Consider the following 25,852-nt stretch of genomic DNA (forward strand, 5'->3'; position numbering starts at 1 on the left):
ACTGGGCAGGAAAGCAGGGGCAGAAGTAGTCTTGGCACATCAGGTGGTAGCTCCCAAGGGGGTTTCTGTGATCCAACCCGCGACAACCATATCAAAAGCTTTGCTAAAGTCAAGAAATAACACATCCACTGCTTTCCCTTCATCCACAGAGCCAGTTATCTCATCATAGAAGGCAATTTGATTAGTCAGGCATGACTTGCCCTTGCCAGCGCCATGGTCATTAACTGGGTCGCCCCATTTACCATGAGAGGGACCTGAGCCGTCGGGGGGTACGATTTCACATCTCTATGGATGTACTGGATCTGGACCTCCGCAATGGTCTGGTTGCATCTGGGATGAGTGCCTGGTGGACAAGGGTCTGCCCACAGCCCGCATCAACTAGGCCAGTAATATGAGTCCCTGCGACTTCATATTCATAACTTGTTGTTGTTCACAGTGCTGGGCCCCCAAGGTCTGAAGCAACTGCTGCTGTTGGACACCCAGCTGCTGTACTAGTTGTTGCTGCTGCTGTTGCTGGATCTCAGCAAGGAACTTGAGAAGCTTATCCATCTCCATGCTTCCATTAGGGGCGCTTCAGAGGCCACCTCATTCTAATCCCTTACCACAGGGATAGGGTCAGCTGCCCACATTCTCCACCATGTGTAGCACGGTCTCAGTTGGTCTGCCAAGCAGCTGGAGGGCGGCAGGGAGCTACTGCCTTGCTAAAAGGCCTGGGTCACCCCTCTGTCAATGAGAAATTAGCAGAGGGAGGTGTGATGTCGCAATTGGCGCGACACGGGAGTAGCGGCAAGAGTCCGTGGCACACCCCTCCAGCAGGGGAGTGACAACAAAGGTCCATGGCGCACCCCTCAGGCAGGGGGAGCGCCAGCAAGAGTCCTTAGCATTTTTTCGGGGTTCCGTGTTATACCAATAAAATAAAAACCAGCAGATCTTATTAAAGGGATAAGGCCAAATGCCACATTTATTGTGAATACAGAAAGAATCATAGTAAGCAGTCAGTTATAGCTATAACATTCCATTGAATTTCACATTCATTCACACATTCATTCATACACACACAGGTTCTGCAAGGTTGTTATCATAGTTACCAGCCTTAGAGTTGCTCGTGCCAAGCCACTGGCCAGGTAGCCTGGACAAGAGGAGGGAGCAGGGCCTTGTCAGATGTGCATCTGATGCTCCTGGAAGTTGGTTTGTAGAATCATATTCAAAGTCCTCAGTCTTCAGGATCTGTTCTTAGGGATCCATCCTCATGTAATTGCCTTGTCATGCTGTTCTCATGTTTGAAGTGGTAATCAATGACTGTTCTCACGTATGAAGTGATATGCAATGATGCAGATGGAACAGCGATGACAGAATTACAGTGTGTTGTTATCTTGTTCTTTGGCCCTCCTGTCCTTGGGGCAAGTATGCCCTCAGGGTTATTGGGCTATCTTGTCCACTGTATTCTTCAGCCAATCGGTTTCATTTTAAGGCTGGCACCTCAATCTTTAATCTTTCATTCCTCATTTAATCATACATACAATCACACTCCAACGTATATCCTGTCACATCTGAACTTGATCACCCACCTATCCTTTAACATAACAATTCTAAAATCAGTGGGACATGGAGACTTCAAGAAGTCTATTCATCCCACTTGTTACATCTAAAAGGAAACAAACAAGATAAGCATGCAAGAGTGGGGGGTTCACAAATCTTATTCTGGAGTTTAGGAAAACAAAGTTGTACCAGCCATAAAGGACAGCTGTCATCTTGTTACTTTTGTCTCTGGATGTGCTTCTACCATTAACACTGACCTTGTAAAACTGACAGGCAATTTCAATCAACACAGACTCAGCAGGGTGGCTGAGAAACATATTTCTTTCTAATGGCCAGGCCAAATTCTGGGGTCTGCTGTGGAGTCACTCTTTCTTACATTTCCCATATCAGAAATATACTAGTTATCAATCTAGTCCAACACTGCCACCCAGAGGCAGGGTAGCAGGGGTAGGGGAACACAGGCCCACGCAACTCCACTGAATTCCAGCCCAGGGCCCTGACAGTGGCAGGGGGAGAAGGGGAGGGGAAATCCTGCCATTGGGTCAGTGGGGATCCATCCGCAACATGCTGGCCAAACACCAACTCACCACACTGTCCAGTTCTGCCCCTGGGCTGCTTCCTACCCGGTCTCTCGAGTGGGTCTCTCGAGTGGGTTCCTCCAACTCGTCTGGGTATTCAGCTGCCGGTAGCCTCAACTCGCTCTCAGCATCGGGCTCGGGTCACTGCCCAGCTCCTCGGGATACCGTCAGTCCTGGTAACCCGAGTCACTCCTCTGGGTCAGGTTTCCCCAGGTCCAGGGCATCCCCTGGCTAGGCAGCAGGGTCCATAGGGAGCAGCCTATGTCTGTCTCCCTCCCTGGTGCTCCCCTGACTGGGCTAAGGGCCCCGCCTTTTGTACTTCCTGTTCCACCCCTCCCCTTCCGGGAGGTGAAGTACACTTGGCCTGGCTCTGCCCACTCAGGCTGAGAGAGTGACTCCTCACCCTCTGGTTCGGAGGGAGACCACACCAGCTCCCTACAGACCTAATGAATCATTAATTAATGTCTCCTTACCACAGCTGTGGAAGTTATGGAATAAGCATAATTAAAGATTGTATGGTGCTCAGATACTATTGTAATAAGGGCTCTCTAAAAACTTAAGTTAGTAGGGCAACTGTTCTTAACTGTGAGATAGCTGTCACTCTGTCTTTCCCATTCTGGTGAAAGGTAGAGGATCCCACCAAGACTGGGGAGGGGTTCTATGGTGAGGTGTGTCTTTGTTTGGAATAAGGCATCCTGGTATGGAAAAGACTGAGAACCACTGTATTAAAGTAAATCTTTGATTGCGTTGTCATGGATCCACAAGATCTGTGCTATGTCCTATCTTTTCAACAGTCCCTTGGAGGAGCCCCATCAGTGTGTCAGGCCTTGAATTGTCCAACTCTTCCTTAAGGGTAAGCCATGCAGTCTCACAGCCTCTGAGACTGAGCCTGTGGACCCCAGTGAGTCCAACTGAGATAGATTCCTGTGCTAAGACATTTTGCCCTCTACAGGGGTCATATACCTCAGCAAGTATTTGCAGTGACACTAGGCAGCCTTTTCAAAACAGAATAAAGTTTATAAGTTAGCTGGAACGCAGCATGGAGAAGTCCTTAGGTTAGTAAAGAAAAGCAAAGATTAAGACACAGTTCATACTGGCCAAGCCAGCGTTCACTTGAGTCATGCTACTGAAGGAACAATCTTGGTTTCCTCTCTATCTATCTCTCTGTCCCTTTGGGGAGCTACAGAAGTACCACGATCATCCCAAAGTTTCGATGAGCAATTGAGCCATGTGAAGAAATAAGACACTTGTTCAAGGTGACAGAAGAAGATGGTGGCAAAGCCAGGAAGTGAATCCAGGACTCTATTGCCTTGGTCACACCACACTTTTTTCCCTCTAATTTTGCAATGTTACCTGGCTCTCAGCCATGCTGCCAGCGTCACTGTCTCTGAGTCCACCTCCACACAAAATCAGGAGTCCTGTCCATTCATCCAGAGCAGCAGAATCTTAGTGTGCTCCACATTGCACCATTCCTTTGGGGACATGTTCTGCTGATGGGCTGAGACATAATGAGCCAAAAGGGGGCCAGGGTTGGGGCTAAGGGGCTGTGAAGTTTCAGGGCAATGGAATGGGGTGCAATTTAAGCTCATACATAGCATTGCTTCACAACTGACCAACTGTTGCTAGTTAGAGGGCAGAAATAAGGTTGTGTCAGGAGAGAAAGGGCTGAGGAAATGCTTGGGGGCCTGACACTCCTGAGCCAATCCCCTATGGGCTCCTTGGGGATCCCCCATGCTCTATGGGAACCCCCTGCCAACCCCTCGGGGGCCCCTCCCCCAATGCTCCCTAACCCCCTGCCACCCCTAAGTGCCCCCTCCACCAAAGCTCCCTGGGAACCCCCTGCCACCCCTCAGGCCCCCTCTCCCAATGCTCCCTAACCCCCTGCCACCCCTCAGGCCCCTCCCCCAGGGCTCCCTGGGAACCCTCTGGCAACCCCGCAAGGCCCCCTCTCCCAATGCTCCCTAACCCCCTGCCACCCCTCAGGCCCCCTCCCCCAGGGCTCCCTGGGAACCCCCTGGCAACCCCGCAAGCCCCCTCTCCCAATGCTCCCTAACCCCCTGCCACCCCTCAGGCCCCCTCCCCCAGGGCTCCCTGGGAACCCCCTGGCAACCCCGCAAGCCCCCTCTCCCAATGCTCCCTAACCCCCTGCCACCCCTCAGGCCCCCTCCCCCAGGGCTCCCTGGGAACCCCCTGCCACCCCTCAGGCCCCCTCTCCCAATGCTCCCTAACCCCCTGCCACCCCTCAGGCCCCCTCCCCCAGGGCTCCCTGGGAACCCCCTGCCACCCCTCAGGCCCCCTCTCCCAATGCTCCCTAACCCCCTGCCACCCCTCAGGCCCCCTCCCCCAGGGCTCCCTGGGAACCCCCTGCCACCCCTCAGGCCCCCTCTCCCAATGCTCCCTAACCCCCCGGCAACCCTTCAGGTCCCCTCCCCCAGGGCTCCCTGGGAACCCCCTGGCAACCCCCCATGGACCCCTCCCTCAACGTTTCTCCTCCAGCCTCTCCCCCCACTTCCTGCGCTTGGCTCCGCCTGGTGAAAGGTAACTAAAGCAAGGCAAAATTCCCTTCAGTAACGCGACTCCAGCTACTCGACGCCCCATAGGTTGAGAGCCTTGTCCGTCTCCTGCTCTCTACCAATTAGAACTCTTCTCCAGCTCAGAGGGCCGCGACAGACCTGGACGGCTCGGTCTTCACAATCCATTGGTTTGCCGAGCTGCCACTGCGAAACCTTCCTGTAACTGATCCGTTTAGTTACCTGTCAATCAAAGCTAGACTGCTAACCTATTGGCCCTGGGAGCAAGAGGTGGGGATTATTGTCTTCCATCACAAAGCATGTCACACCAAAGCTTTTCTGCACTTGATAGGTGAAGAGACCTGTCTATCAATACCTCTTGCGATTTCTATTGGTCTCTGCAACAAGGAGAGTCCTGCCCCCTGTATCCTGCCACTCAACGTCTTTTTCAACGTAATGGGTGGGAAGTCTTGTCCATTAACTATTCTCGGTGGCTATTGGTTAATCGTTTAATAGGCGTGGCTTATATCCCCGCCCCCACTCCACCCTTCTCCTCTCGGAACCGCAGTTCATTCCCTCGCCGACTGCTGGTGGGTGTGGATACGGGTCTGTTCCCAGCCCTGAGCTCCGATTGGAGGATGTGGCTCGGTAGGCGGGCTCAGAGTGTACCTTCTCGGGGCGGGATTGGGTAGCGGGGCGAGGGGGCGGGGAGGAGGGCGGAGCTGCCTGCCTGTCAGTCAGTCAGTCAGTCTGTCCGCCCGCCTGGTCCGGGCAGCCGGCGGGGGAGGTGGCGGTTCCATGGCCGCTGCGGAGCCCGGCGCCCCCGCCCCCGTTCATGCGGTGACTCGGGGAGAGGAGGCCGGGCCCGCGCCCGCGCCCGCGGGGTTCGGTCCCCCGCCCCCCTGAGGAGGAGGCTGGGGAGCCGCTATGGCAGCGCCGCGCAGGTAGGAGGAGCAGCCGGGGGCCTCCCCCCAGCCCGGGGACGGCTGGTTCCCAGTGCCCTTCCCCCATCCAGACACCCTGATCCCCGTGTGTGCGGGGTGGGGCCCACCCTGCCCGGCGGGGTGCCTGCTCCCGCCCCACCCCGCCCGGCGGGGTGCCTGCTCCCCGCTCCAGCCTGGTTGGGTCCGGCTACCCTCCCCCCCCCCCCGAATCCCCGTCAGAAAGATGGAGGGGGGGCGTCTGCTCCCAGACTCCACCTGCCACCCCCAGCCACGGCGAGCCCCCTCCCAACCAGCTGCTCCTTCGCCCAGCCTGCCCTGGGATAGGAGTGATTCACCCTGACCCCCAAACCAAACCCCTCCTGCCTCGGGCTCCCCCTCCTCTCCCAGCTCGGTGAGTGGCATCTGTAACCCCCCTCCCCTCTAGGGAGTGCCTGGTCTCTTGCCCAGAGGCGTGGATATTCCCTGTTCCCCTAGTGCCCTCCTTTTCCCCCAACCCCCAGGAGGATTTCACATATGCCCTATTCCCCCAGGCGCAGTGTTACCCCTGTCCCACAGCCCCTGCGCAGTGTTACCCCCGTCCCACAGCCCCTCATATCCCTGTGAGATGGGCGTAGGGAAGGGAGAGTGCCAGATCCCCTCTCTTTCCAGGGGAAAGATGGTAGAAGCTGGCACATCTGCCTTCAGCACGCACTGGCACATCACCAGCTCCTGGCCACTGAAGCTGTGTCTCTCTGTGTCCCAATCCCAGCAGCTACCATCTTCTTCTGGGTTAAAAAAATGTGAAATCTAGGCCAGGGAATCAAACCTTCAGTTATAGCACAATTCAGTGGATGCTGCCACTACACCTGCCAAGTGATATCCTAGTCTGTTCTAGAAGGAGCCCTCCCTTTGCCTCCTTTTCTGAAATGGTATCTGCTGCTGAAACTGAGATATTCACTCCCCAGTTCTAGCTCTTGCGTGGGCCTTGCTCCTTTTTTGGCCTGTTGTTAGGCCAGTATCCAAAATCCCTTAGTTGATGGCTGCGCTGAACCCAGCGCAGACATGAGGATTGTCTCAAGGTCTAACTCAGTAGTTCTTAACCAAGGGTCCAGGGCCCCCTAGGGTGCCTCAAGCAGATTTCAGGGGGGCCTCCAAGCAGGGCTAGCATTAGACTCGCTGGGACCAAGGACAGAACACTAAAGCCCCACCGCATGGGGCTGAAGCCTGAACAATGTGGCTTTGTGGGAACCCCTGTGGCATGGGGCCCCAGGCAATTGCCCTGCCTGCTACCCCCTAACACCGTTCCTGGCTTTTATATGCAGAAAAAACAGTTATTGTGGCACAAGTGGGCCATGGCGTTTTTATAGTATGTTGGGAGGGGAGCTAAAAAAAAAAAATTTGAGAACCTCTGGTCTAACTGGATATCACTTGGCAAGTGTAGTGGCAGCATCCACTGAATTGTGCTATAGCTGAAGGTTTGTTATTGTGCCCATTGTGTTCATTTTTAGTGGGGTTTAGTAACTGGGGTAGAAACCTTGGACACAGCTTGTCCCTCTTGAGATAACTTTTAAAAAATACACTGCCAACTGACTGCCTTCGAATGAAAGATTGCCAAAATGGTGTTAAATGCTCCAATCTTCGGGTTTAATTTTTGCCTATTCAGTATGCCCAAAATGGCTAAATTACGAAGAGGAGGATCTCTGCTGTGACTGATTTGCTTGTAGAAAGAAAATGCCTCAAAATGGCCCAGATGTTTAACTGCTTAGTAGGTTGCTTGCAGGGAATGAAAATTAGGTTGATTTTTGGTGTCCCTGGGACTTGCTTTAGTCAGTCCTGGATCAATGCAAAGAAAGCACTGCTAGTCTGAGATCTTGCACATGCACCAGACTAGGTACCAATGGAAAACTTCTCAAGGATATAAAACCTTTGTTGTCAGCCCAAGTTGCAACTTACTGGCACCTTTTAAAAAATCAAATTATTTTGATCACCATCCTGTGGTGTCGTTCTCCACTTGACTTTAGATAGGATTTTAGCAGCCACTGTCTCAGGAGCAACTAGGGTGCTTCTGCACTTGGAAAACTGATACCCATTTTTCAGCAGTGACACAAGCATTTGGGTAGATGGGGCTTTAAGTAATTTTACCACCCTTTCATAAATGCACACTGTGAACTTTGACTATGGCATTGGAAGTTCATCTCCATCAGTGCTAATAATGTTAAATGCTCTATTGTAGACAACCCTCCGCTGCCAGCATGGCTTTGAAAACTATTGCTCAGACTTGCTGTGGGCAGGTCTCATGAACAGAATGCATAAAATGGTGTTGGCAGCTGGCAGGCTATTTACACTAAGAGCTCGTCTACACAAACAATTTATTTGTGGTAAAATGGGGTATGAATCTGTCCCACGCTAGCCTGCCACAGTCTGTCAGCATACATCCTGCTGATGCTTGTTAGTAGTTGGTTAGAGTGCTTTAGGCCACTAGCGTGCCATTTCAGCTAATTGTTCTTGTAGACAAGGCCTAAAGCATCTTTTCCATAATACAGACACCTCCAGCAAGATTAGCTGATATAGTAAAAGTGCCAGAAGCTAGTTTACGCTAATTCATACACAGTTCCAAAAAAATGAGTACTAACTTCTGTAAAATAGATGGGGCCTTAACAGTTAGAAACTGGTGTCATTTACCATTTGGAAGTAGCTTGGTGTCTCAGCCTTCAAGTAGTATAACTGACCCGCTGACATTGGAGACTGAGATGTCAGCTGCTGAAATCATGTCAAAATTGAAGTGGAAAGAAAAGATCATTTGAACGATATGACTTTTTTTGGTCAACTGGTATCAAGGTTTCCAGGATCAGTTAATGCTTCCAGATATCCTTCCTGAACTAGTGAGCAGAAGAGGGAAAATTTTTGATCCATGGTTGTGGAGTTTCTCTTAACCATGCTTTATTTCTTACACTCTAAGTATCAAGAAGTATATTAATGTGAAACAGCCAAGATATGAAGTCCCATCAATCTAATACATGACATACATACTGTTGACAAAGACCTTTCCAATTGTAAATTATCAATGGACCTGGTTTTGCAGTTGGGATATCCAATGGAAAAACAACTTTATATTTGAAACAAAATTCTTTTTCCGCTTAGTAGTTGAATCTTATGTCCATTTGTGAATTTTTCCTATGGCAACATTTTTGTTTTAGGAAACTTTAGAAAAGTGTGCTGAAAATTTCATGTATCAAAAAACATCCCCGACCCTCCAGAAAAACCCAATAACATTTAAGTTTCTGATTTGTAAAGGAGGCTAAAGAAGCTTGGTACCCAATTCCCACTGACAAGGATTCGGTTGCTTAAAACCCTGAAATGCCTTTGAACATGTCAGTCTACAAAAATTTAATTTGGGGATGGGTGGGGAAATAGCCAGTGCTCTCCAATACTTTTATTACCATCCAAAAGAAGAGCCACAAGTTGGGATGAAACCCAGTTTCTCTGTTGGGTAGCCAACTTCAAAAAATCCTAGAGCATTGAACTTGCTCTGGCTTGTAGGCATGAGTTTTACCATCCGTCCTTCTCTGCTGTCCACATTAGAGTGCAAGATTCTTTGAAATTATAGGGCCCTAGTGGCTTGCTATGGCTCTCAGAAGAGGAGATGTGACATGTACATGTGTGGGTTCATCATGCAAGATCCAGGACAATTAGCCAATATAATTTCAGACCTAATAGACTTGACACTTGCCCTTTAAAGCAATATTTACTTTAACATTCAGTAATAAAGTAATAAAGCCCTGGGTTGCCTGTGGCATTGATCTCAATGGGACTTTATAGGTGTGCTTGGGAGTAATAGATTCTTTGGTAAATACTGGCAGCCAAAGACTGAGAACTAAGGGTTTCTTATGACCTTGAAGTTTTTCTGAAGTATATTAGCAACATTACATCATTCTAATGTTATAAAATGTATATTTAAAGGTGTTCTTTTTAAACTGACCTATATCTGGAGTCCAGATATATTGACTCTAGCAACACTCTTATGATTTGTCATGCCAGGAAAGTTATTGAAATTGGATTGCCTATACTTGTGAGATGCTTAGCACAATGAGATATTTGCATACATACAAAGACTGATGATCTGTGTTGAAAATGCATCGTGCAAAATGAAATTGGGAAGGAAAGACTTTTGATTCAGTGTGTTAGGTGGTAGACTGTTCATTGGCTACTTAGGTGGTTGTCTTAAAGGACAGTTTTTACAGCACCAATTCAATTTAGTTTCACCACATGCTGTTTGCACCAATGCATCTTGCAGCTGCCCTGAAGAGAAAACCTTTGAGCTTTAGAGTTCAAGACCTGTTGCTCACTGAGTCCTCTAAGACCTCCTACAACTTGGGAGGTTTGGGGGCATTGATGGCAATTTGATTAATAGGGATTATGCCATCAGAGTAGCTGTCCTAGCTGTATAATTCTACTGTGTCTGAACTGTGGTATTTTAGCACCTTGCAAGGCTCCTGTGCAATGGTAAGGCTTTGAATGATGACACTGATGGTGTGTTCTGATTTTTTTTTCCCCCTATACTTTTTGGCATGTTGTTACTCAGAACTCCCACTGAAGTGAAGAAGATTCTTGCACCGTAGAGGTCACTGAGTTTTTGCCTGGAAAGTCTAACATAGTCATAATGCTAACATTTAGTCATATTACTAGAGCTGCTTCTGTGTCTGATATCAGCATTGTTGCATGAGCTGTTTAACACTGGATACAGTCTCAGTTAAACTAATAAAAGCAAGAAAACTCAGACCTAGGGCTGCCATCGTATCCCTCTGCAGAAATATAGATTTTACTATAGCATTTAAGATTGCCCATTGTTTAGATATTATTTTGAGGCTCATTAAAAAGTGGAATGACTCTAGTGAATGACAAACATGAGTTGTCTTTCCCCTGGGTCAGAAACCAGATTCACACCCCCAAATGAGAATGTCACGAGTCCTCAAACTACCTGTCTGAATCCCATGGTGCTTCTAAAACTCCCACCACCCTCAGAAATGGATTTGAACCAGCGACCTAGAGGAGCCTACATCTTGGATGATGTAGAGCTGCTAAATTAAGACCCTGTAAACTTCAGAGCTAGGAAGAACAAAGTGGTTTTTTAATCTTCGAGCACTTGTGGCAATGTTAGATATGTGGATTGGACAGTCCTACTAAAATGAAGGGTTTATTATATTAATTTCTTTCTTATCCTCCTCCTTGCCTGAACATGTGATAACTCAGCCAGGTACTGAATTAACTGCTGCAATTGTGGGTGATTCGCTCCTAATGGTTAACTGCACTGGTATGAATAAACCAGTAGCCTTTTAATCTTGGCATACCCCAAGCTATAGAGTTTTGATGTCCTTCCCTGTCCCATGGTGGAAAATTAGAGGGAAATTTCTTTTGTACAAAAGGTGAAAAAGTCTATATGATAAATACTGTATCTTGGCAGCTGTATACTAGTCCACTGGACTCATGTTTTTAGTAGATGTCATTACTCCACTGTAGAACTCTAAGCATTACAGTGAATTTTAAGCATGTTATCAGAAAGGTGTGGGTGTGTGTAAAATAAAACAAGGCTATGTCTTATGTTAAGGATAATGCTGGTTTTTGCTTCCAATTGCTTTTTGGAAAGCTGCTAAATGTTTATCCCTTCCAAAAAATGTTAATGATTTTAAAGTAGAACCTTGGTTTTGTTTCAGAATGAAGCAAAATTTGGGACATTCCTTAAGGTTTCAGCAAAGGTTTCTGCTGGTGATATTAATAAGAGCAAGGAGGATGTGTGTTTAAAATTACAGTCCCAGTATAGGCGATACTTGCTTCTGAAAATGTGTGTTTTGTTCCCTATAGATATAAAAATAAGATCTGCTCAAGACAATTTGAGGAAGATCTTATAGGCTGGCTGAATCTATGAAAGTTTACTTCAAGACTATTATTTCTTAAGCATCACAGAACCACAGATGGTAGTGAAGTGATATTTTCCCTGTAAATGATATTGAAGACTTCACAGAGAGGTCTGTGAAGTCTTCAATATGGCACTTCTGCTTAAATTATTTTTGATGATAGAATGTAATAATTCACAGAAAATCTTAACGGTGCAATGGGGCAAGACTAGTGTCAGTTGTACGGCACCAGTCGGAAGCAGATCATGGAGTTGGAAGCAGAATTGCTCAACCTTAATCTAGGTCTTGGGATTTTTTCCTTTTAAAAAAAAAAAAAGCTACTCACTAACCAGTCCCTTATAATGCAGCCACTTCTGTTAACAATTTAATTCCCATCTGCCTCCTAGGGCCGAGTAGCTATGCCCTTTAGACTTGAATGTTTTGGTTAAACTTTGCTGAACTTCAGAACTATTAACCTAACGGCATGTTAACACGATATTCCAAACTGAAATAACTTTAAGTTATTATCAGGTGTTGTCTGTCTTATCCACTCTTTCTGTCTGGCTGTTCCAGGTTTTTAGTCTGTTTAGTGTGCCCACTTTCCTTCTGATGAAGGGATGGAAGCTGTATGAAATGCTGCTCCCTACTAGGATAGTCAGTTTTCTGACAACTTAAAATTATAGCACAGCTTAATCCTTCTTGAAGTAGACCTAAGCAAGCATCTTTCACAATAGGCAGTCACTTATTCTGATGGCATCTGGTTTGCATTGAGATTGAATTAAACTTGATGCAGGTAAATAAGGAATGTTAATTACTAAAAATATCTTGTCTTCCAAAACCCTGTTTCTCAGGGTGGTTTGGTTGTTTTTCCTCTCATCTCAGAGCTGTTTATAACATTTGTTACTGTTTTGTTCACTGATAGTTACTGCAGGTTGCCTTATTAGCAATAGGCACCCTCTTGTGCCAGAAATCAAATTAGGGCCCTGCAAGCTCAGTGCCATTCCCAATGTAGCCCTGAAGCTTTTGAAATGTCATGATTGATTTGGTTTTCAGGTTGCCTTTGTCATGTGTTCCTGTTTTCTTATGGCCTTATACTATCCTGTAAGGCTGAAGGTGAAGCCTTTTCAACCACACCTCTTGAGCAGTGCAGGTATCTGCTTATACCTGTCCTTCTCAAAGTGTTGTTACTTGTAACAAAACATACTTTATTAATGTTATAAACAATTAGCTAATGAGTCCTGACCTCTGATTTATAACCAGCTACATGCTGTGCTAGAATCTATCAGCTAATCATACTCCTTGCATAATGCCCATTTTTATAGCAGTGAATTGTGTAGTGATCATTATTATTCAGAGTTCATATGGAAACATGTTCAATTGATTACAAACATGAGTGGGTACAATTTTATGAAGAGTTTTTGGTGTCCTGTATAATTTCCATTGTTATTAGAAGCTGTTAAACCAGATTTGCTCTTTGAGCTCCTCCCCGGAAGAAGACTGAGAAATGTACAATGGCACAGGCATTTTTGCATAGTGACAGGGAAGAGATGATCAAACACATCACACCCAGCAAGCGTGTTTGCAGTGAAACCTTTGTAGATCTACGAATGAGAAGCAGGATTGTGGCACTGATTGCTACAGTGTACCTTGTCAGTGCCTCTTCCTCGGATCCAAACCTGCACATAGCTGCCAGTTGCCTGTTGTAACAGGGATGCTCAGAAGAGCTGGGAGTAAAATAATGCTCAATTAATCCAGGAAGGATAAGGGATCACTTATTAATAAGCACTAGAAAATGTTCCCTTTTAAAAGTGTCTGGGTCTGTTAAAACAGGCAGAGCTAGCTGCATTGTTCACAGTGGTAAAATTAACTTTGCTGCATTTTTCAGACATGGTGCTTCCAGTCTGTGGATAATAGTTGTAATTTTACAGTAATGCCCTGCTGGTGTCAGCAAATAAATGAGGCTGAGATTTATAAGAACATGTCATACCCTTCCTGTATTAAGGGAACGGGGGAGAAATTGAAGCACATGTTACATGTTTGCAGCTGACTAATAGCTATAAAATTAGTAGAAGCCTGCATAATCATTTATCACATTGATTAATCAGCCCTATTATCATAACTAGGACAAGGCATGGTGGATTTCTAGAGGACTACACGTTACTGGACAGAGGTTGTTACAAAAGATCGAGGCACCAGTTAAGTCCAGAATCAGTGTCTAACTGAGAAGCTCTACTCCACCACTTCCAGCTACTGGAGGGGAGTTCCTTCCAAGGTGACCCCCCAGACTCTTTTTATTTATTGTTTTTATACATCTTTATTTTTCATTGCCCTTGGATGATAGCTATACCAGTTTTTGAAGCCTCTTGCTTCTCTTCTCTGCACAGATCCCAAGCTCCTGGAAGAGATGAACTCTTTCCCCTTCCACACACACTCCAAAGCCTTCTAAATACAGGGGTGGAGGGGGTCTCCTATTCTATCCTTCCTCCAGCCTCTGTGGTGTTGGGTTTTTCTGGGTGGGGGTGAAGGGGGATGGTTGTCCGTCACAAATAGTATCACTGCTTGCAGTTACAGCAGCCTAAGTTTTAACTTTACATCCTTGTCAGTTTCCTGGCTGCCTAGAACAACTATGGTGAAACTAGGATGAGTCTTGTTAATTTCACTTGTTTAGAAAGCAATGGGGAGCGAGAGAGGTACCATATCTCTGCTTGTAGTCTCAGGGAAACAGCCCTGTATGGGTTCACTTTTGGAAGGTTCTCAGCAATAAATGCAAGCTAAAAGCCTTGTGACCTGATTTTCAGAAGCACTGAGCACCTGCAGCTTTCACTGAATTCCGTGGGAGCTGTGGCTGCACAGCACCTGTGCAAATCAGAGGGATATGTGTGTGTGTTTGTTGAGGGGGGGTGTGTGGTGGTTGTTTGTTTTTAATGAGTGTTTGTGCTCAGCAGAAATTGATGCTTAGGTCCCCTCTGCCCACCAGGGTCTGCCACTGTTTTAGGTGTATCTCAGTGCTACAGACCTGATGCTTCAGTGTAATATACCAGCCTCCTTGGTCTTATTTCAGTGCTTTATCCCCAGTATGAAAACAATATACTGGGCACCTTTGTTGCCTTCTGTACTCTAAGTTCTATTATGAACCCACTGTACTTACTAAAACTTTTCAGTATTGTGATGTCTGTCTTTCCTGAGGTATTGGTATACTCTATTGGTCTTCTCAAGTTGAGCTCAGTGTGCCAGACTCTTCACCCTAATCGGTAGGGTGACCATATTTTCCCAAAGGGAAAACAGGACATACCACAGGCCGGCCTGAGGGAACCCCATCCACACGCTTCCCCGTGCAGGACCAGCCTGAGGCCTTCTTTCCCCGTGTGCCCGGGGCTGGCCCAAGACTCCCTGCCACTTGCTCGTGCAGGGCCGGCCCAGGTTAAGGTGCTCTCCTGAGCCCTCCTCCTGCAAGGGGCTGGTGTTGTCACTCCTCTTCTCCCCCTCCCCCCAGCCCCCGCACATTCCTCTGCACCCCACTAGAGGTCGCACCCCACTTTTTTGGCAAAACTGATGATCAGTTGGCAAGAGCAAACAGGATAAATGCCAAGTTTTGCCAGAAAAATTGGAACAACCAGGATAGGGCTTAAAAATGGTTTGTCCCAGCCAAAATGGGACGTACGTTCACCCTACTAATTGGGCAGAGGTAGCCAAATTGCAGGTTAGGGAAGGGCAGAATGAGACCCTCTAGCATTCCTTATGCAGTTCTGTCCGAGTGTAACATCTTGGATCTTCATGTGTGGTTTTCAATGCCTGTTTCAGCAAGTACCTTTTGCCATAAATTTAAGACGGGTACTGGATGTACAAAGTGTTGATACAGGAGTATTCTTCTCCTAAAAAAAGTGTAGGAAGTGACAGGGGAATTGTAATGTCAGGGCTGCCAAAGACTTGACTGTTAGAAGTGGTCAGAGAGAGGTACATTTGTCTGTCAGAGCCTTGTTCTCTGATCTTCCCCCATCTATCCCAGTGGTGACTAGTACACTGGTCCTCCAGCTCTTTCATTCAGCAGACCACTTTGACTTGCGAACACACCTGCCTTCCAACCATCCCAACCCCACATTCTGTATGCCATGAGGAAAGGCCACTTAGTTAGTTGACTACATGTGGAGTGTACTCTTTTAGATTTCATGTGAGGGAGACTTATTGGAGCAGCTTTGGAAACCTGTGTCAATCACTCTGTGGTCAAAGCACCTTACTTGGTTCCTGTGTGGGATGCCCTCAATGGTTAACTCAGGAGACATTGATGCAAGCTTGTTAGAATAAGAACAGCAGCACAAAGGGTTTAAAAGTATACCTGAGCAGTGGGTCCAGGTTGAAGGGATAGGTGACCCTTGTTTGTGTCCCTGGAAAGTGCAGTGCTCTGCCAGCTTGAGATCAAACTTAAGAAACGGTATGCGTGCATGAGGAAATATCCTTCTGCATGCTACTAATGTTTGTTTCAGAGTAACAGCCATGTTAGTCTGTATTCGCAAAAAGAAAAGGAGTACTTGTGGCACCTTAGAGACTAACCAATTTACTTGAGCATAAGCTTTCGTGAGCTACAGCTCACTTCATCGGATGCATACTGTGGAAAGTGTAGATCTTTTTATATACACACAAAGCATGAAAAAATACCTCCTCCCACCCTACTCTCCTGCTGTGACGCACAAAGTAGACTCTGTGGACTGCTCTGTCTCAATCACTCTAGTCTTGCCCTCCCTGGGAGGAATTCCTCTGTAAAATATTGTATTAATACATAAACTAAACCACATTTTAGTAACCTGAAGGCTGACACCAACCATAAATTAATTCATAGCTAAGGCTGCTGTTATGTCTGTCATCCAACAAATCATCTCTGAGAAACTTGACTGAGGTTTTTAAGAGGTTAAATTTACAAAATCCTTAGATGGAAGGAATGCTGTGGGTAAGTATAAACTAGCTGCATGTGACTTCCCTCTGTCTTAAAAAACATAATTCAAATTGGCTTGCAAACACTATCCTACATCACAGAAGTGTTGTGAAGATAAATATGCTAACTGTTGAGGGGCACTCAGATATTATGGTAATGGGAGCCATCTAAGTACCTAAAATAGATAGTATAGTCTGCAGCCATACATGAATTTGGGCTGTGATCTTGTCAGATCTTGCAAGTAATGGGAGTCAGGCCTGGTTAGTATTTGGGTGTAAGCCATCTATGAAAAACCCATTGTGCTTTAGGTCCACCAGTAGAGGTGCTGTCCCCTCTGAGCCCACATCCTACCTGGGTGCTAAAGCATTGTCCATATTCAAAGTTGCACCAGATTAGCTATAGGTATGATTTTTTAAAACTGATTTAGTTTAACCAGTGCCATCAAGAGTTGATACTCTTAAATCTCCGGATTTATCTATTTATTAAAGATAATCTAGAATGAAATAGGGTGAGAATGTAAAGCAGATCAACTATTCCTGGTTAACTCCATGTGTGGATACTGTTACTCTGGAGTAAAACTGCCTAATTCCAAATTAGCTTAATCCAATTCAGAGAAACTAATTCGGAATCCGGTACTCCTATTCCAGAATAAGGGTGTCCACACATGGAGTTAATCAGGAATAAATATTTCAGAATAACTCCTTGTGTGGACAAGCCTTTAAACTGACTTAAATTTAATTGTGACTTTTGGATCAATTTATTTAAATTGGTTTTTAAACGGCATAAAATTAAACCTGTATAAAGGGGCAGTTTGTTGCTAGAGATGTGGTCCTTTCAACTCACCCTAAAAGCTCCCTTATGGTGACAGACTGCAAACAATGGGTGCAAAGTCTGGAGTCTTGGGCCTGGGAGAGACCATGACAGAAGGCATTGGATGAGGCCAACATGGACATGAATCTCTGCAATGGGTAGTTGAGCAGTTCCTAATGGAAACGAAGGGGCATGAGATTAGACTGAGAGTGCTGAGTTGAAGGTTATCTACATTTCAGTCAATACCCTGTTGGTTTAGCATTAGGGCTGTCAAGCGATTAAAAAACTTAATCATGCGATTAATCACACTGTTAAACAATAATAGAATACTGTTTGTTTAAATATTTTTTGATGTTTTCTACACTTGCAAATATATTGATTTCAGTTACAACCCAGAATACAACTTGTACAGTGCTCACTTTATTTTTGATTACAAGTATTTACACCATAAAAACCAAAGAACTAGTATTTTTCAGTTCACCTAATAATAAAGTACTGTAGTGCATCTCTTTGTCATTAAAGTTGAATTTACAAATGTAGAATTATGCACAAAAAACCTGTATTCAAAAATAAAACAATGTAAAATTTTAGAGCCTGAAAGTCCACTCAGCCCTTCTTGTTCAGCCATTCGCTCAGACAAACAAGTTTGTTTACATTTGCTGGAGATAATGCTGCCTGCTTCTTGTTTACAGTGTCACCTGAGTGTGAGAACAAGTTTTCTCATTGCACTGTTGTAGCCGGTGTCGCTAGATATTTATGTGCCAGATGCACTAAAGATTCATATATCCCTTCATGCTTCAACCACCATTCCAGAGGACCTGCTTCCATGCTGATGACGGGTTCTGCTCGATAACAATCCAAAACAGTACAGACCGACGCATGTTCATTTTCGTAATCTGAGTCAGACACTACCAGCAGAAGGTTGATTTTCTTTTTTGGTGGTTCGCATTCTGTAGTTTCTGCATTGGAGTGTTGCTCTTTTAAGACTTCTGAAAGCATGTTCCACACCTCGTCCCTCTCAGATCTTGGAAGACACTTCAGATTCTTAAACCTTGGGTCCAGTGCGATAGCTATCTTTAGAAATCTCACATTGGTACCTTCTATGCATTTTGTGAAATCTGTAGTGAAAGTGTTCTTAAAATGACAGGTTTCAGAGTAACAGCCATGTTAGTCTATATTCGCAAAAAGAAAAGGAGTACTTGTGGCACCTTAGAGACTAACCAATTTATTTGAGCATAAGCTTTCGTGAGCTACAGCTCACTTCATCAGATGCAACTGTATCGGATGCTGTAGCTCACATTATTTTTTTTAATGAGTCATCAGCATCGAAGCATGTCTTCTGGAATGGCGTCTGAAGCATGAAGGGGCATGCAAATGTTTAGCATATCTGGCACGTAAATACCTTGCAATGCCGACTACAAAAGTGCCATGCAAATGCCTGTACTTACTTTCTGGTGACATTGTAAATAAGAAGAGGGAGGCATTATATCCTGTAAATGTAAACAACTTGTTTTGTCTTAGCAATTGGCTGAACAAGAAGTAGGACTGAGTGGACTTATAGGCGCTGAAGTTTTACATAGATTTTTTTTTGTTACATAACTGCATTCAAAAACAAAACAATTTGTAATTTTCAGTTTCACAAAAGGAGATTGCACTGCAGTACTTGTATGAGGTGAATTGAAAATTACTATTTCTTTTCATTTTTACAGAGCAAATATTTGTAATAAAAAATATACTTGATTTCACTGAAATACAGAATACAATATATATGAATGTAGAAAAACATCCAAAATATTTAATAAATTTCAGTTGATATTCTATTGTTTAACAGTGCGATTTAAAACTGCGATTAATCACAATTTTTTTAATTAATTGCGTGAGTTAACTGTGATTAAGCAACAGCCCTATTTAGCATAATTCAGTTTTCTATAGGGGAGCCAGTGGCTGCTGAAACTGACACAGTGTGGGTAAGAAAAGGTCTAAAATAAAGGAGCTATAGATTCTGGTGCTGTCCATGTGTATTGATGCTGCTTCTTCACTTCCAGATGAAACTTTGACTTTCCTGAAGGGTGTTCCTGTGGATTTTGCGAATGAACATCCCTGATACCCTCAGCCTTCCTGAGATGGCAAGTCCGGCAGTCAGCCCAGACTCTTCCTCCCATGAGGCTCTTTCTTCTGTCAACTCTGCGCCAGCATGCTCCCCCACCTCAGATTCAGAGAACCTAAGCCCAGATGAGCTGGAGCTGTTGGCAAAGCTGGAGGAACAGAACAGGTGAGGGAAGCTTAAAGTTCTAGTGTGTCCTTGTTGCTGAGGAGGCCAAGGCCGATGGGAGGTAATTTATAATCCAAGGAGTCTCTGTATGTTGTAGTGTGCAATGTGTCATCACCTGTATCTGAACCGTAGCGTGAAACCACCAAAGAACAGTACTGCTTGAGTGCTCCAGCAATGTGTGTCAGCCCTGACCTGGAGGGATTGCCTCTTCAGGTGAAAGGACAGCTTGGCCTGGAAGGCCCATACAGTCCTTTACCTCACTCCTGGCTATCAGCAAGACCTCAATTGTGTCTGACAGTCTTGTGCTAGTGGCAAGTGTGTGCAAGCTTCCTTCTCCCCACCAACAGCTCACTTCAGAGATCCCCCTGCAGCCAGAAGATGAATGGTAGTGACCAAGGGTTTTTAACTAAACTAGGTCACTTTTGCTTCAGTGATCTAGAGGTGAAAGGCGCCATATATTTCAGCCAATCACTTGAGTTACTCTGTCCAGCAGATCTCATTCTTTCTGATGTTTCATCTATCTTGAGGTACCTGCCACTTGCTCCATAGTAGGTATAGTTCCAGCTGGGTAGCTGTTTACAGAAAACATCCACCTAGCACAGTGCATAGTGTCCACAGTAACAGACCAATTATCTGGTCTGCAAAACTGGGGGCTGGACGTCTTTTCCCACTCTGCCTCTTAATCTGTAGCCTGAGGCAAGTCATTTCACCATTCTGTGCCTTGTTTCCTCCATCTTTAAAATGGAGGATAAGAATACTTACCTTCCCCAAAGAGGGGTTTTGAGGCTTAATTAGTCTGGGCCAAATTCTGCCCTTGGAGACATGCACCTGAGTCCCCTTAACACTGGCAGATGTTACCTCTGAGCATCCAAGGAGAAAAACTGGCCTGTAGCATTTGTCCTGGGACAAAAGATCTCTGGAATGATAAAGGCAGTGGCAGCCTATCTCCTGATGAATTTAGTATCTGCCTCATCTGCAGTTTCTGATGGGGAAAAATGATTCCCTTGTTGGTTTTGTGTTGTTTTTAGAATACAAGTGAACGTGTTCTCTTTAACATCTGACCCAAACACGAGAGGTCTGGACACTGGAAGTGTAAAGAGCCTTGTGCAGCTCAAGTTTGCAAAATAAAGGGGTAAGGGAAGGCACCAACTTCCCTGTGAGACGTGGGTATTTCCACAGCTTGTTCTTTTTTAGAATGGGGCAATTTTAGTGTTTACATTCATGGTAATTTAGCTCATGGCAGCTGGAACTTCTTTTGTCATCTGTCCATACAAACAGTTGTTAATGATTCTCTGGGAAACCAAGCAAATAGCTGCATTTTAACAAAGTACAAGAATGTTGCTGAGACCTTGTGATCTCTAGCCTGTTGGAGATAGGGATGGAAATATTGTTTAAAAAAGTTAACCGTGTAAACAATTAAAATTGTATCTAGGGCTGTCAAGCAATTACAAAAATTAATTGCGATTAATCATGCGATTAAACAATAGAATACTATTTATTTTAAATATATTTGGATTACATATTTTTGGATTTACATTATTTTCAAATATATTAATTTCAATTACAACACAGAATACAAAGTACAGTGCTCACTTTATATTTTTTATTACAAATATTTTACAGTGTAAAACAACAAAAAATTGTATTTTTCAGTTCACCTCATACAGGTATTGTAGTGCAATCTCTTTATCATGAAAGTTGAACTTAAAAATGTAGAATTGTCTTTTTTTTTTAAAAAACATAACCAACCCTACATTCATAAATAAAACATTGTAAAACTTTAGATCCTACAAGTACACTCGGTCCTACTTCTTGGTCAGCCAATCATTCAGACTAACAAGGTTGGTTACAATTTGCAGGAGATAATGCTGCCTGCTTCTTGTTTACAGTGTCACCTGAAAGTGAGAACAGGCATTCGCATGGCACTGTTGTAGCTGGCGTTGCAAGATATTTAAGTACCAGATGCACTAAAGATTCATATGTCCCTTTATGCTTCAACCACCATTCCAGAGGACATGCTTCCATGCTTATGATGGGTTCTGCTTGATAATGATCCAAAGCAGTGTGGACTGACGCATGTTCATTTTCATAATCTGAGTCAGACACTACCAGCAGAAGGTTGATTTTCTTTTTTGGTGGTTCGAATTCTGTAGTTTCTGCATTGGAGTGTTGCTCTTTTAAGACTTCTGAAAGCATGTTCCACACCTCGTCCCTCTCAGATCTTAGAAGACACTTCAGATTCTTAAACCTTGGGTCCAGTGCGATAGCTATCTTTAGAAATCTCACATTGGTACCTTCTATGCATTTTGTGAAATCTGTAGTGAAAGTGTTCTTAAAACGAACATATGCTGGGTCATCATCCGAGAATGCTATAAGATTAAATATATGCAGAATGCGGGTAAAACAGAGCAGGAGACCTACAATTCTCCCCCCAAGGAGTCCAGTCACAAATTTAAATGACGCACTTTTATTTTATATTTTTAACAAGCATCAGCATTGAAGCATGTCCTCTGGAATGGTGGCTGAAGAATGGAAGGGGCATGCGAATGTTTAGCATATCTGGCATGTAAATACTTTGCAACGTCGGCTACAAAAGTGCCATGCAAATGCCTGTTCTCACTTTCAGGTGACACTGTAAATAAGAAGCAGGCAGCAGTATCTCCCGTCAATGTAAACAAACTTGTTTGTCTTAGCGATTGGCAGAATAAGAAGTAGGACTGAGTGGACTTCGTAGGCACTAAAGTTTTACACTGTTTTGTTTTTGAGTGCAGTTATGTAACCAAAAAAATCTGCATTTGTAAGTTACACTTTCATGACAGAGATTGCACTTCAGTACTTATATGAGGTGAATTGAAAAATATCATTTATTTTGTTTTTTAGTTTTACAGTTCAGATATTTGTAATAAAAATAATATAAAGTGCGCACTGTGTTGTTTGTATTCTGTGTTGTAATTGAAATCAATTTTGAAAATGTGGAAAAAATCCAAAAATATTTAATAAATTTTCAGTTGGTATTGTTATAAGTACGATTAATCATGATTTTTTTTTGAGTTAATCGTGTGAGTTAACTGCGATTTAATTGACACCCCTAATTATATCGTTTAACCGGTTAACTGCTGGGGCTGGGGCTGCTCTGGCTGGCCCTGGGCTGAGGTTGCTCTGGCCAGCACAGCTGGGGTTAATGGCTAGGGCAGTTAATCGATAAGACTAGTGCTTACCGGTTAACTGTTTACTATTTTACATCCCTAGTTGGAGACAGAAGGCGTTTGGGAACTCCTGATTCTAACTTGTTACTAAGATGACCCACTAACTGCATCTTGTCTTTTTTCCTGTGACCCACACAGGATCCAAATTCGGGGATGGGGGGGCAAAATCATAGGCCAGCATTCTTCTACTCCTCTGGCAGCTTCTCCTCCTCCTTGCCCCACTGAGTGGACACTGACCACCTTCAGCAACACTCTCCATCAGGGCACTGCAACCCTAATCCCAGTCAGATGCAGAGGGGAGGCCCCAAAGGCAGGGTTGGGTCGGAGTGGAAGGCCGCCCACACTCACCCCGCAGCCAGGCCAAACCTGAGTGGCACTGCAACTCCATGCACTAGCTCCCAACTCCCAGAGCAGGGAGCCAGGCTCACCCCCATGGGGCAGGAGCTGCTATGGGGTGAGCACAAGATGGGCTCATTCTCCCATTCTCCTCCACAGCCCCCTGGGGCCTCCTCTCTGAACTGGCAACAATCTTCTCGTGACCCATTGGAGGGTTGTGATCCACCGTGTGGGGAAAAACCGAGAGAGAGGATCTGTTGAAGACTTTAATAAAGTTATTTCATTAAAGTGTCTGAAAAGGACCATTTGAAATAGCATCATGTGCTGCATCTTACCCTGGTAAAGGATGGTCCGGATAATTCTTGCTTTAAAAAAAAAAAAAAGAAATCCCGTCTCCTGTGCTTAAGTGCAATTTTCAAAGTTTAAAACAAATCATTTTTAAACTTTGATCTCCACTGTTAAACTTGTAGTGGAGATGAGTTAATCAAGTAATTATCTTCTACTCTGCCTTGGCAAGAAGCATATCCTGCTAACAGGAGATTCTGGCCAAGGGCCCAGCACCACACCCCACGAGAGCAAATGCGAATCCCAATATGTGCACTTAGTATCAACGCAACGCAATGGCCACATTGCGAACCTGAGTTCGATCCCCAGGCCTCTTCTCATTCTCCAGGTAAGATGTTTTTTTTTTCTGAGTGTAAAATGAATGGTTTCTCTAGTGATGTCTAGTCTGGAAAAACCATTCTGAGGGCACCAGATTTGATTTGAGGAAGTTCTATGACCAGTGTTCTACAGGAGGTCAGACTAGATGATCACAATGGTCCCTTTTGGCCTTGGAATCTGTGTCTGTTGGCTTTGCATAGTTCCAGCCATGACTCTATAAATGCCATTTTCCTTCCTCCCATCATGAGTGGGAGGCTAACCTTCCCCCTGTAGTAGGAGAGGACTCTAGCAAACCATTCAATCTATGATTCTCTGTCCATCTGTCTTTAAAGAATCCAGGCCACAAAAGCAAATGCTTCTCCTAGATCTCTGACTGTGCTATGGCAAGGACGCTGCTGGAGGAGGTTCCTATCAACAGGTTGACGTCTCGGGGATGCAGTTTGTGGTGGGGAAGGGGAGGAATTACACAGTGTGAGGAAGAGGATGGGGGACACTGACCTTGCCAGGTACTGATCATCCTGTTTCCTCATACTTTCCTCTCCCTGTTCCTCAGCAGCCAATCAATCAGTCTCTAATTTGATGACACTGAGTCAAAAAATGGCAGCCAACCTTGCCAGCTGAACTTGAAAGCAGAAAGATGCAGCTGTTGGTAGGATGAACTGATATTCAGAAAGGCACCAGATTCAGTACCCTTTCCCATCTTTTAGAATGTCCCCTGAAACTATACTGTATCCCCTGTGTACTGAAACTGCCTCCATTCTGCTTCTCTCTGTGTCCCACTCAGCTCTATAATGTGCCACGTTCTTTTAATCAAGAAGGTGATTTTTCTTAAAGTGACGCTGAGAATTTCTGGAAAGGGAGACTCCTTTTCTGTTCAGCTTCATTGCTGAGTTTAATACTATATTAAGAGTAATTATTAGTCTCAAATCGGGAAGTCACTCTGCACGGCCCTAGCTTGTGCTGCAGATAACAAAAGCCACTTTCATTGCTCATTTCTGCCCCAATAGGCATCTGACTCTGTAGCTCAGTTGTAGATTTCCTTCCCTCTCTGATTGCTCTGAGGGGGTGCACCTGGGTGTCCCTGAGCACATACGATTTCTTAGTTGCTGAATGTTTAAAAGGAAACACAACCAGCTCTAAGCTCTATTGTCTGAGTGACTGGAGGAAAAATGCAGAATCCTGGTAAGGGTTCAGCAGCTTTGAACAATGATTTGTCTTCAGATGAAATGGAAAGCAAAGGTGCTGCCTGCTTGTGGTGGCTGAAGATAATGGTACTTCTAGCAAGAGTGGGGGTGATACCTCCGTCTTGGCCAGGTTACAAATTAGGTATTGGGTTACTATATCTTGCATGGTTAAAACTCCCTGTGCAGTTTAATTTGTAGCTCATCTTCATTTCCTGTTCTAAACTGTAGCACAGTGTTGCTGTGTGCTGTTAAATACGTGCTGTGTCCCATCCCAGAAGTGGTAGCATTTCACTGAAAGGTGAAGAACTCTTCTCTTGCTTTGCCTTTTAATTTCCTTTGTAAGAAAGACAAGGTGGGTGAGGTGGTAAGACCAACTTGTGTTGGTGAGAGAGAAGCTTTCGCGCTTACACAGAGTTCTTCTTTAGGTCTGGGAAATGTATTCAGGGTGTCACAGCTAAATACAAGGTGGAACAGATCGTTTAGCATAAGCAGTTAACACCTTTCAAGGGACCATTCAAGGTGAAGTAGCCTGTTAACACCTCTCCAGTGATGGGGGACAGGAGTTGTAATAAACCATAAATCCAGTGACCGTTCAATCCATGATTTTTAGTGTCTAGCAAAGTTATGGATTTGCTTAAATTTCCCAGACCTAAATAAGAGCTCTGTGTACGCTCCAAAGCTTGTCTCTCTCATCAACACAAGTTGGTCTTATTATCTCACCCACCTTGTCTCTCTAATCTCCTGGGACTTACGCGACTACAACAACACTGCATACAGTTTCTTTGTAAAGCACTTTGGTATCCTGAAATGTAGGGGCAGAATTTCAGCTGATTTAAATGCCCTATTTCTATTGACTTCAATAGAGCTATGCTGATTTACATCACGTAGCCTGCAATTATTTTAAATGTCCACGTGGTGGCATCATAAGGGAATAACAATGTAATGCTACAGTAAGCCCCAGCCAGGGTTGGGGCCCAATGGTGCTAAGTGCCATAGACACACAGAGCGAAAGG

At 44.8% G+C, this 25,852-nt stretch overlaps 1 protein-coding gene across 15 annotated transcripts in view; it reads left to right on the forward strand.

The window, feature by feature from the left end:
* The first annotated feature begins 5,360 nt into the window (after positions 1–5,360).
* The window catches only part of EVI5L (ecotropic viral integration site 5 like), an 82,628-nt gene continuing 62,136 nt past the window's right edge, over positions 5,361–25,852 (forward strand). For 11 of the 15 annotated variants that reach the window (XR_012155756.2, XR_012155755.2, XM_073319073.2 and 8 more), the window contains exons 1-3: positions 5,361–5,571; positions 13,565–13,713; positions 19,224–19,450. Coding sequence is in view for 12 of the 15 variants with exons in the window: in XM_073319073.2 (XP_073175174.1) it covers positions 19,269–19,450 (182 nt within the window). In the remaining 3 variants the exon portion in view is untranslated. Of the gene's footprint in view, positions 5,572–12,611; positions 13,714–19,223; positions 19,451–23,468; positions 23,666–23,986; positions 24,162–25,852 lie in introns of those variants that run through there. The other 4 variants (XM_073319066.2, XM_073319067.2, XM_073319076.2 and 1 more) reach the window with 4 other exon arrangements.

The sequence above is a fragment of the Lepidochelys kempii genome, chromosome 20, assembly GCF_965140285.1.
Source record: "Lepidochelys kempii isolate rLepKem1 chromosome 20, rLepKem1.hap1, whole genome shotgun sequence".
NCBI classification, from domain to species: Eukaryota; Metazoa; Chordata; order Testudines; family Cheloniidae; genus Lepidochelys; species Lepidochelys kempii.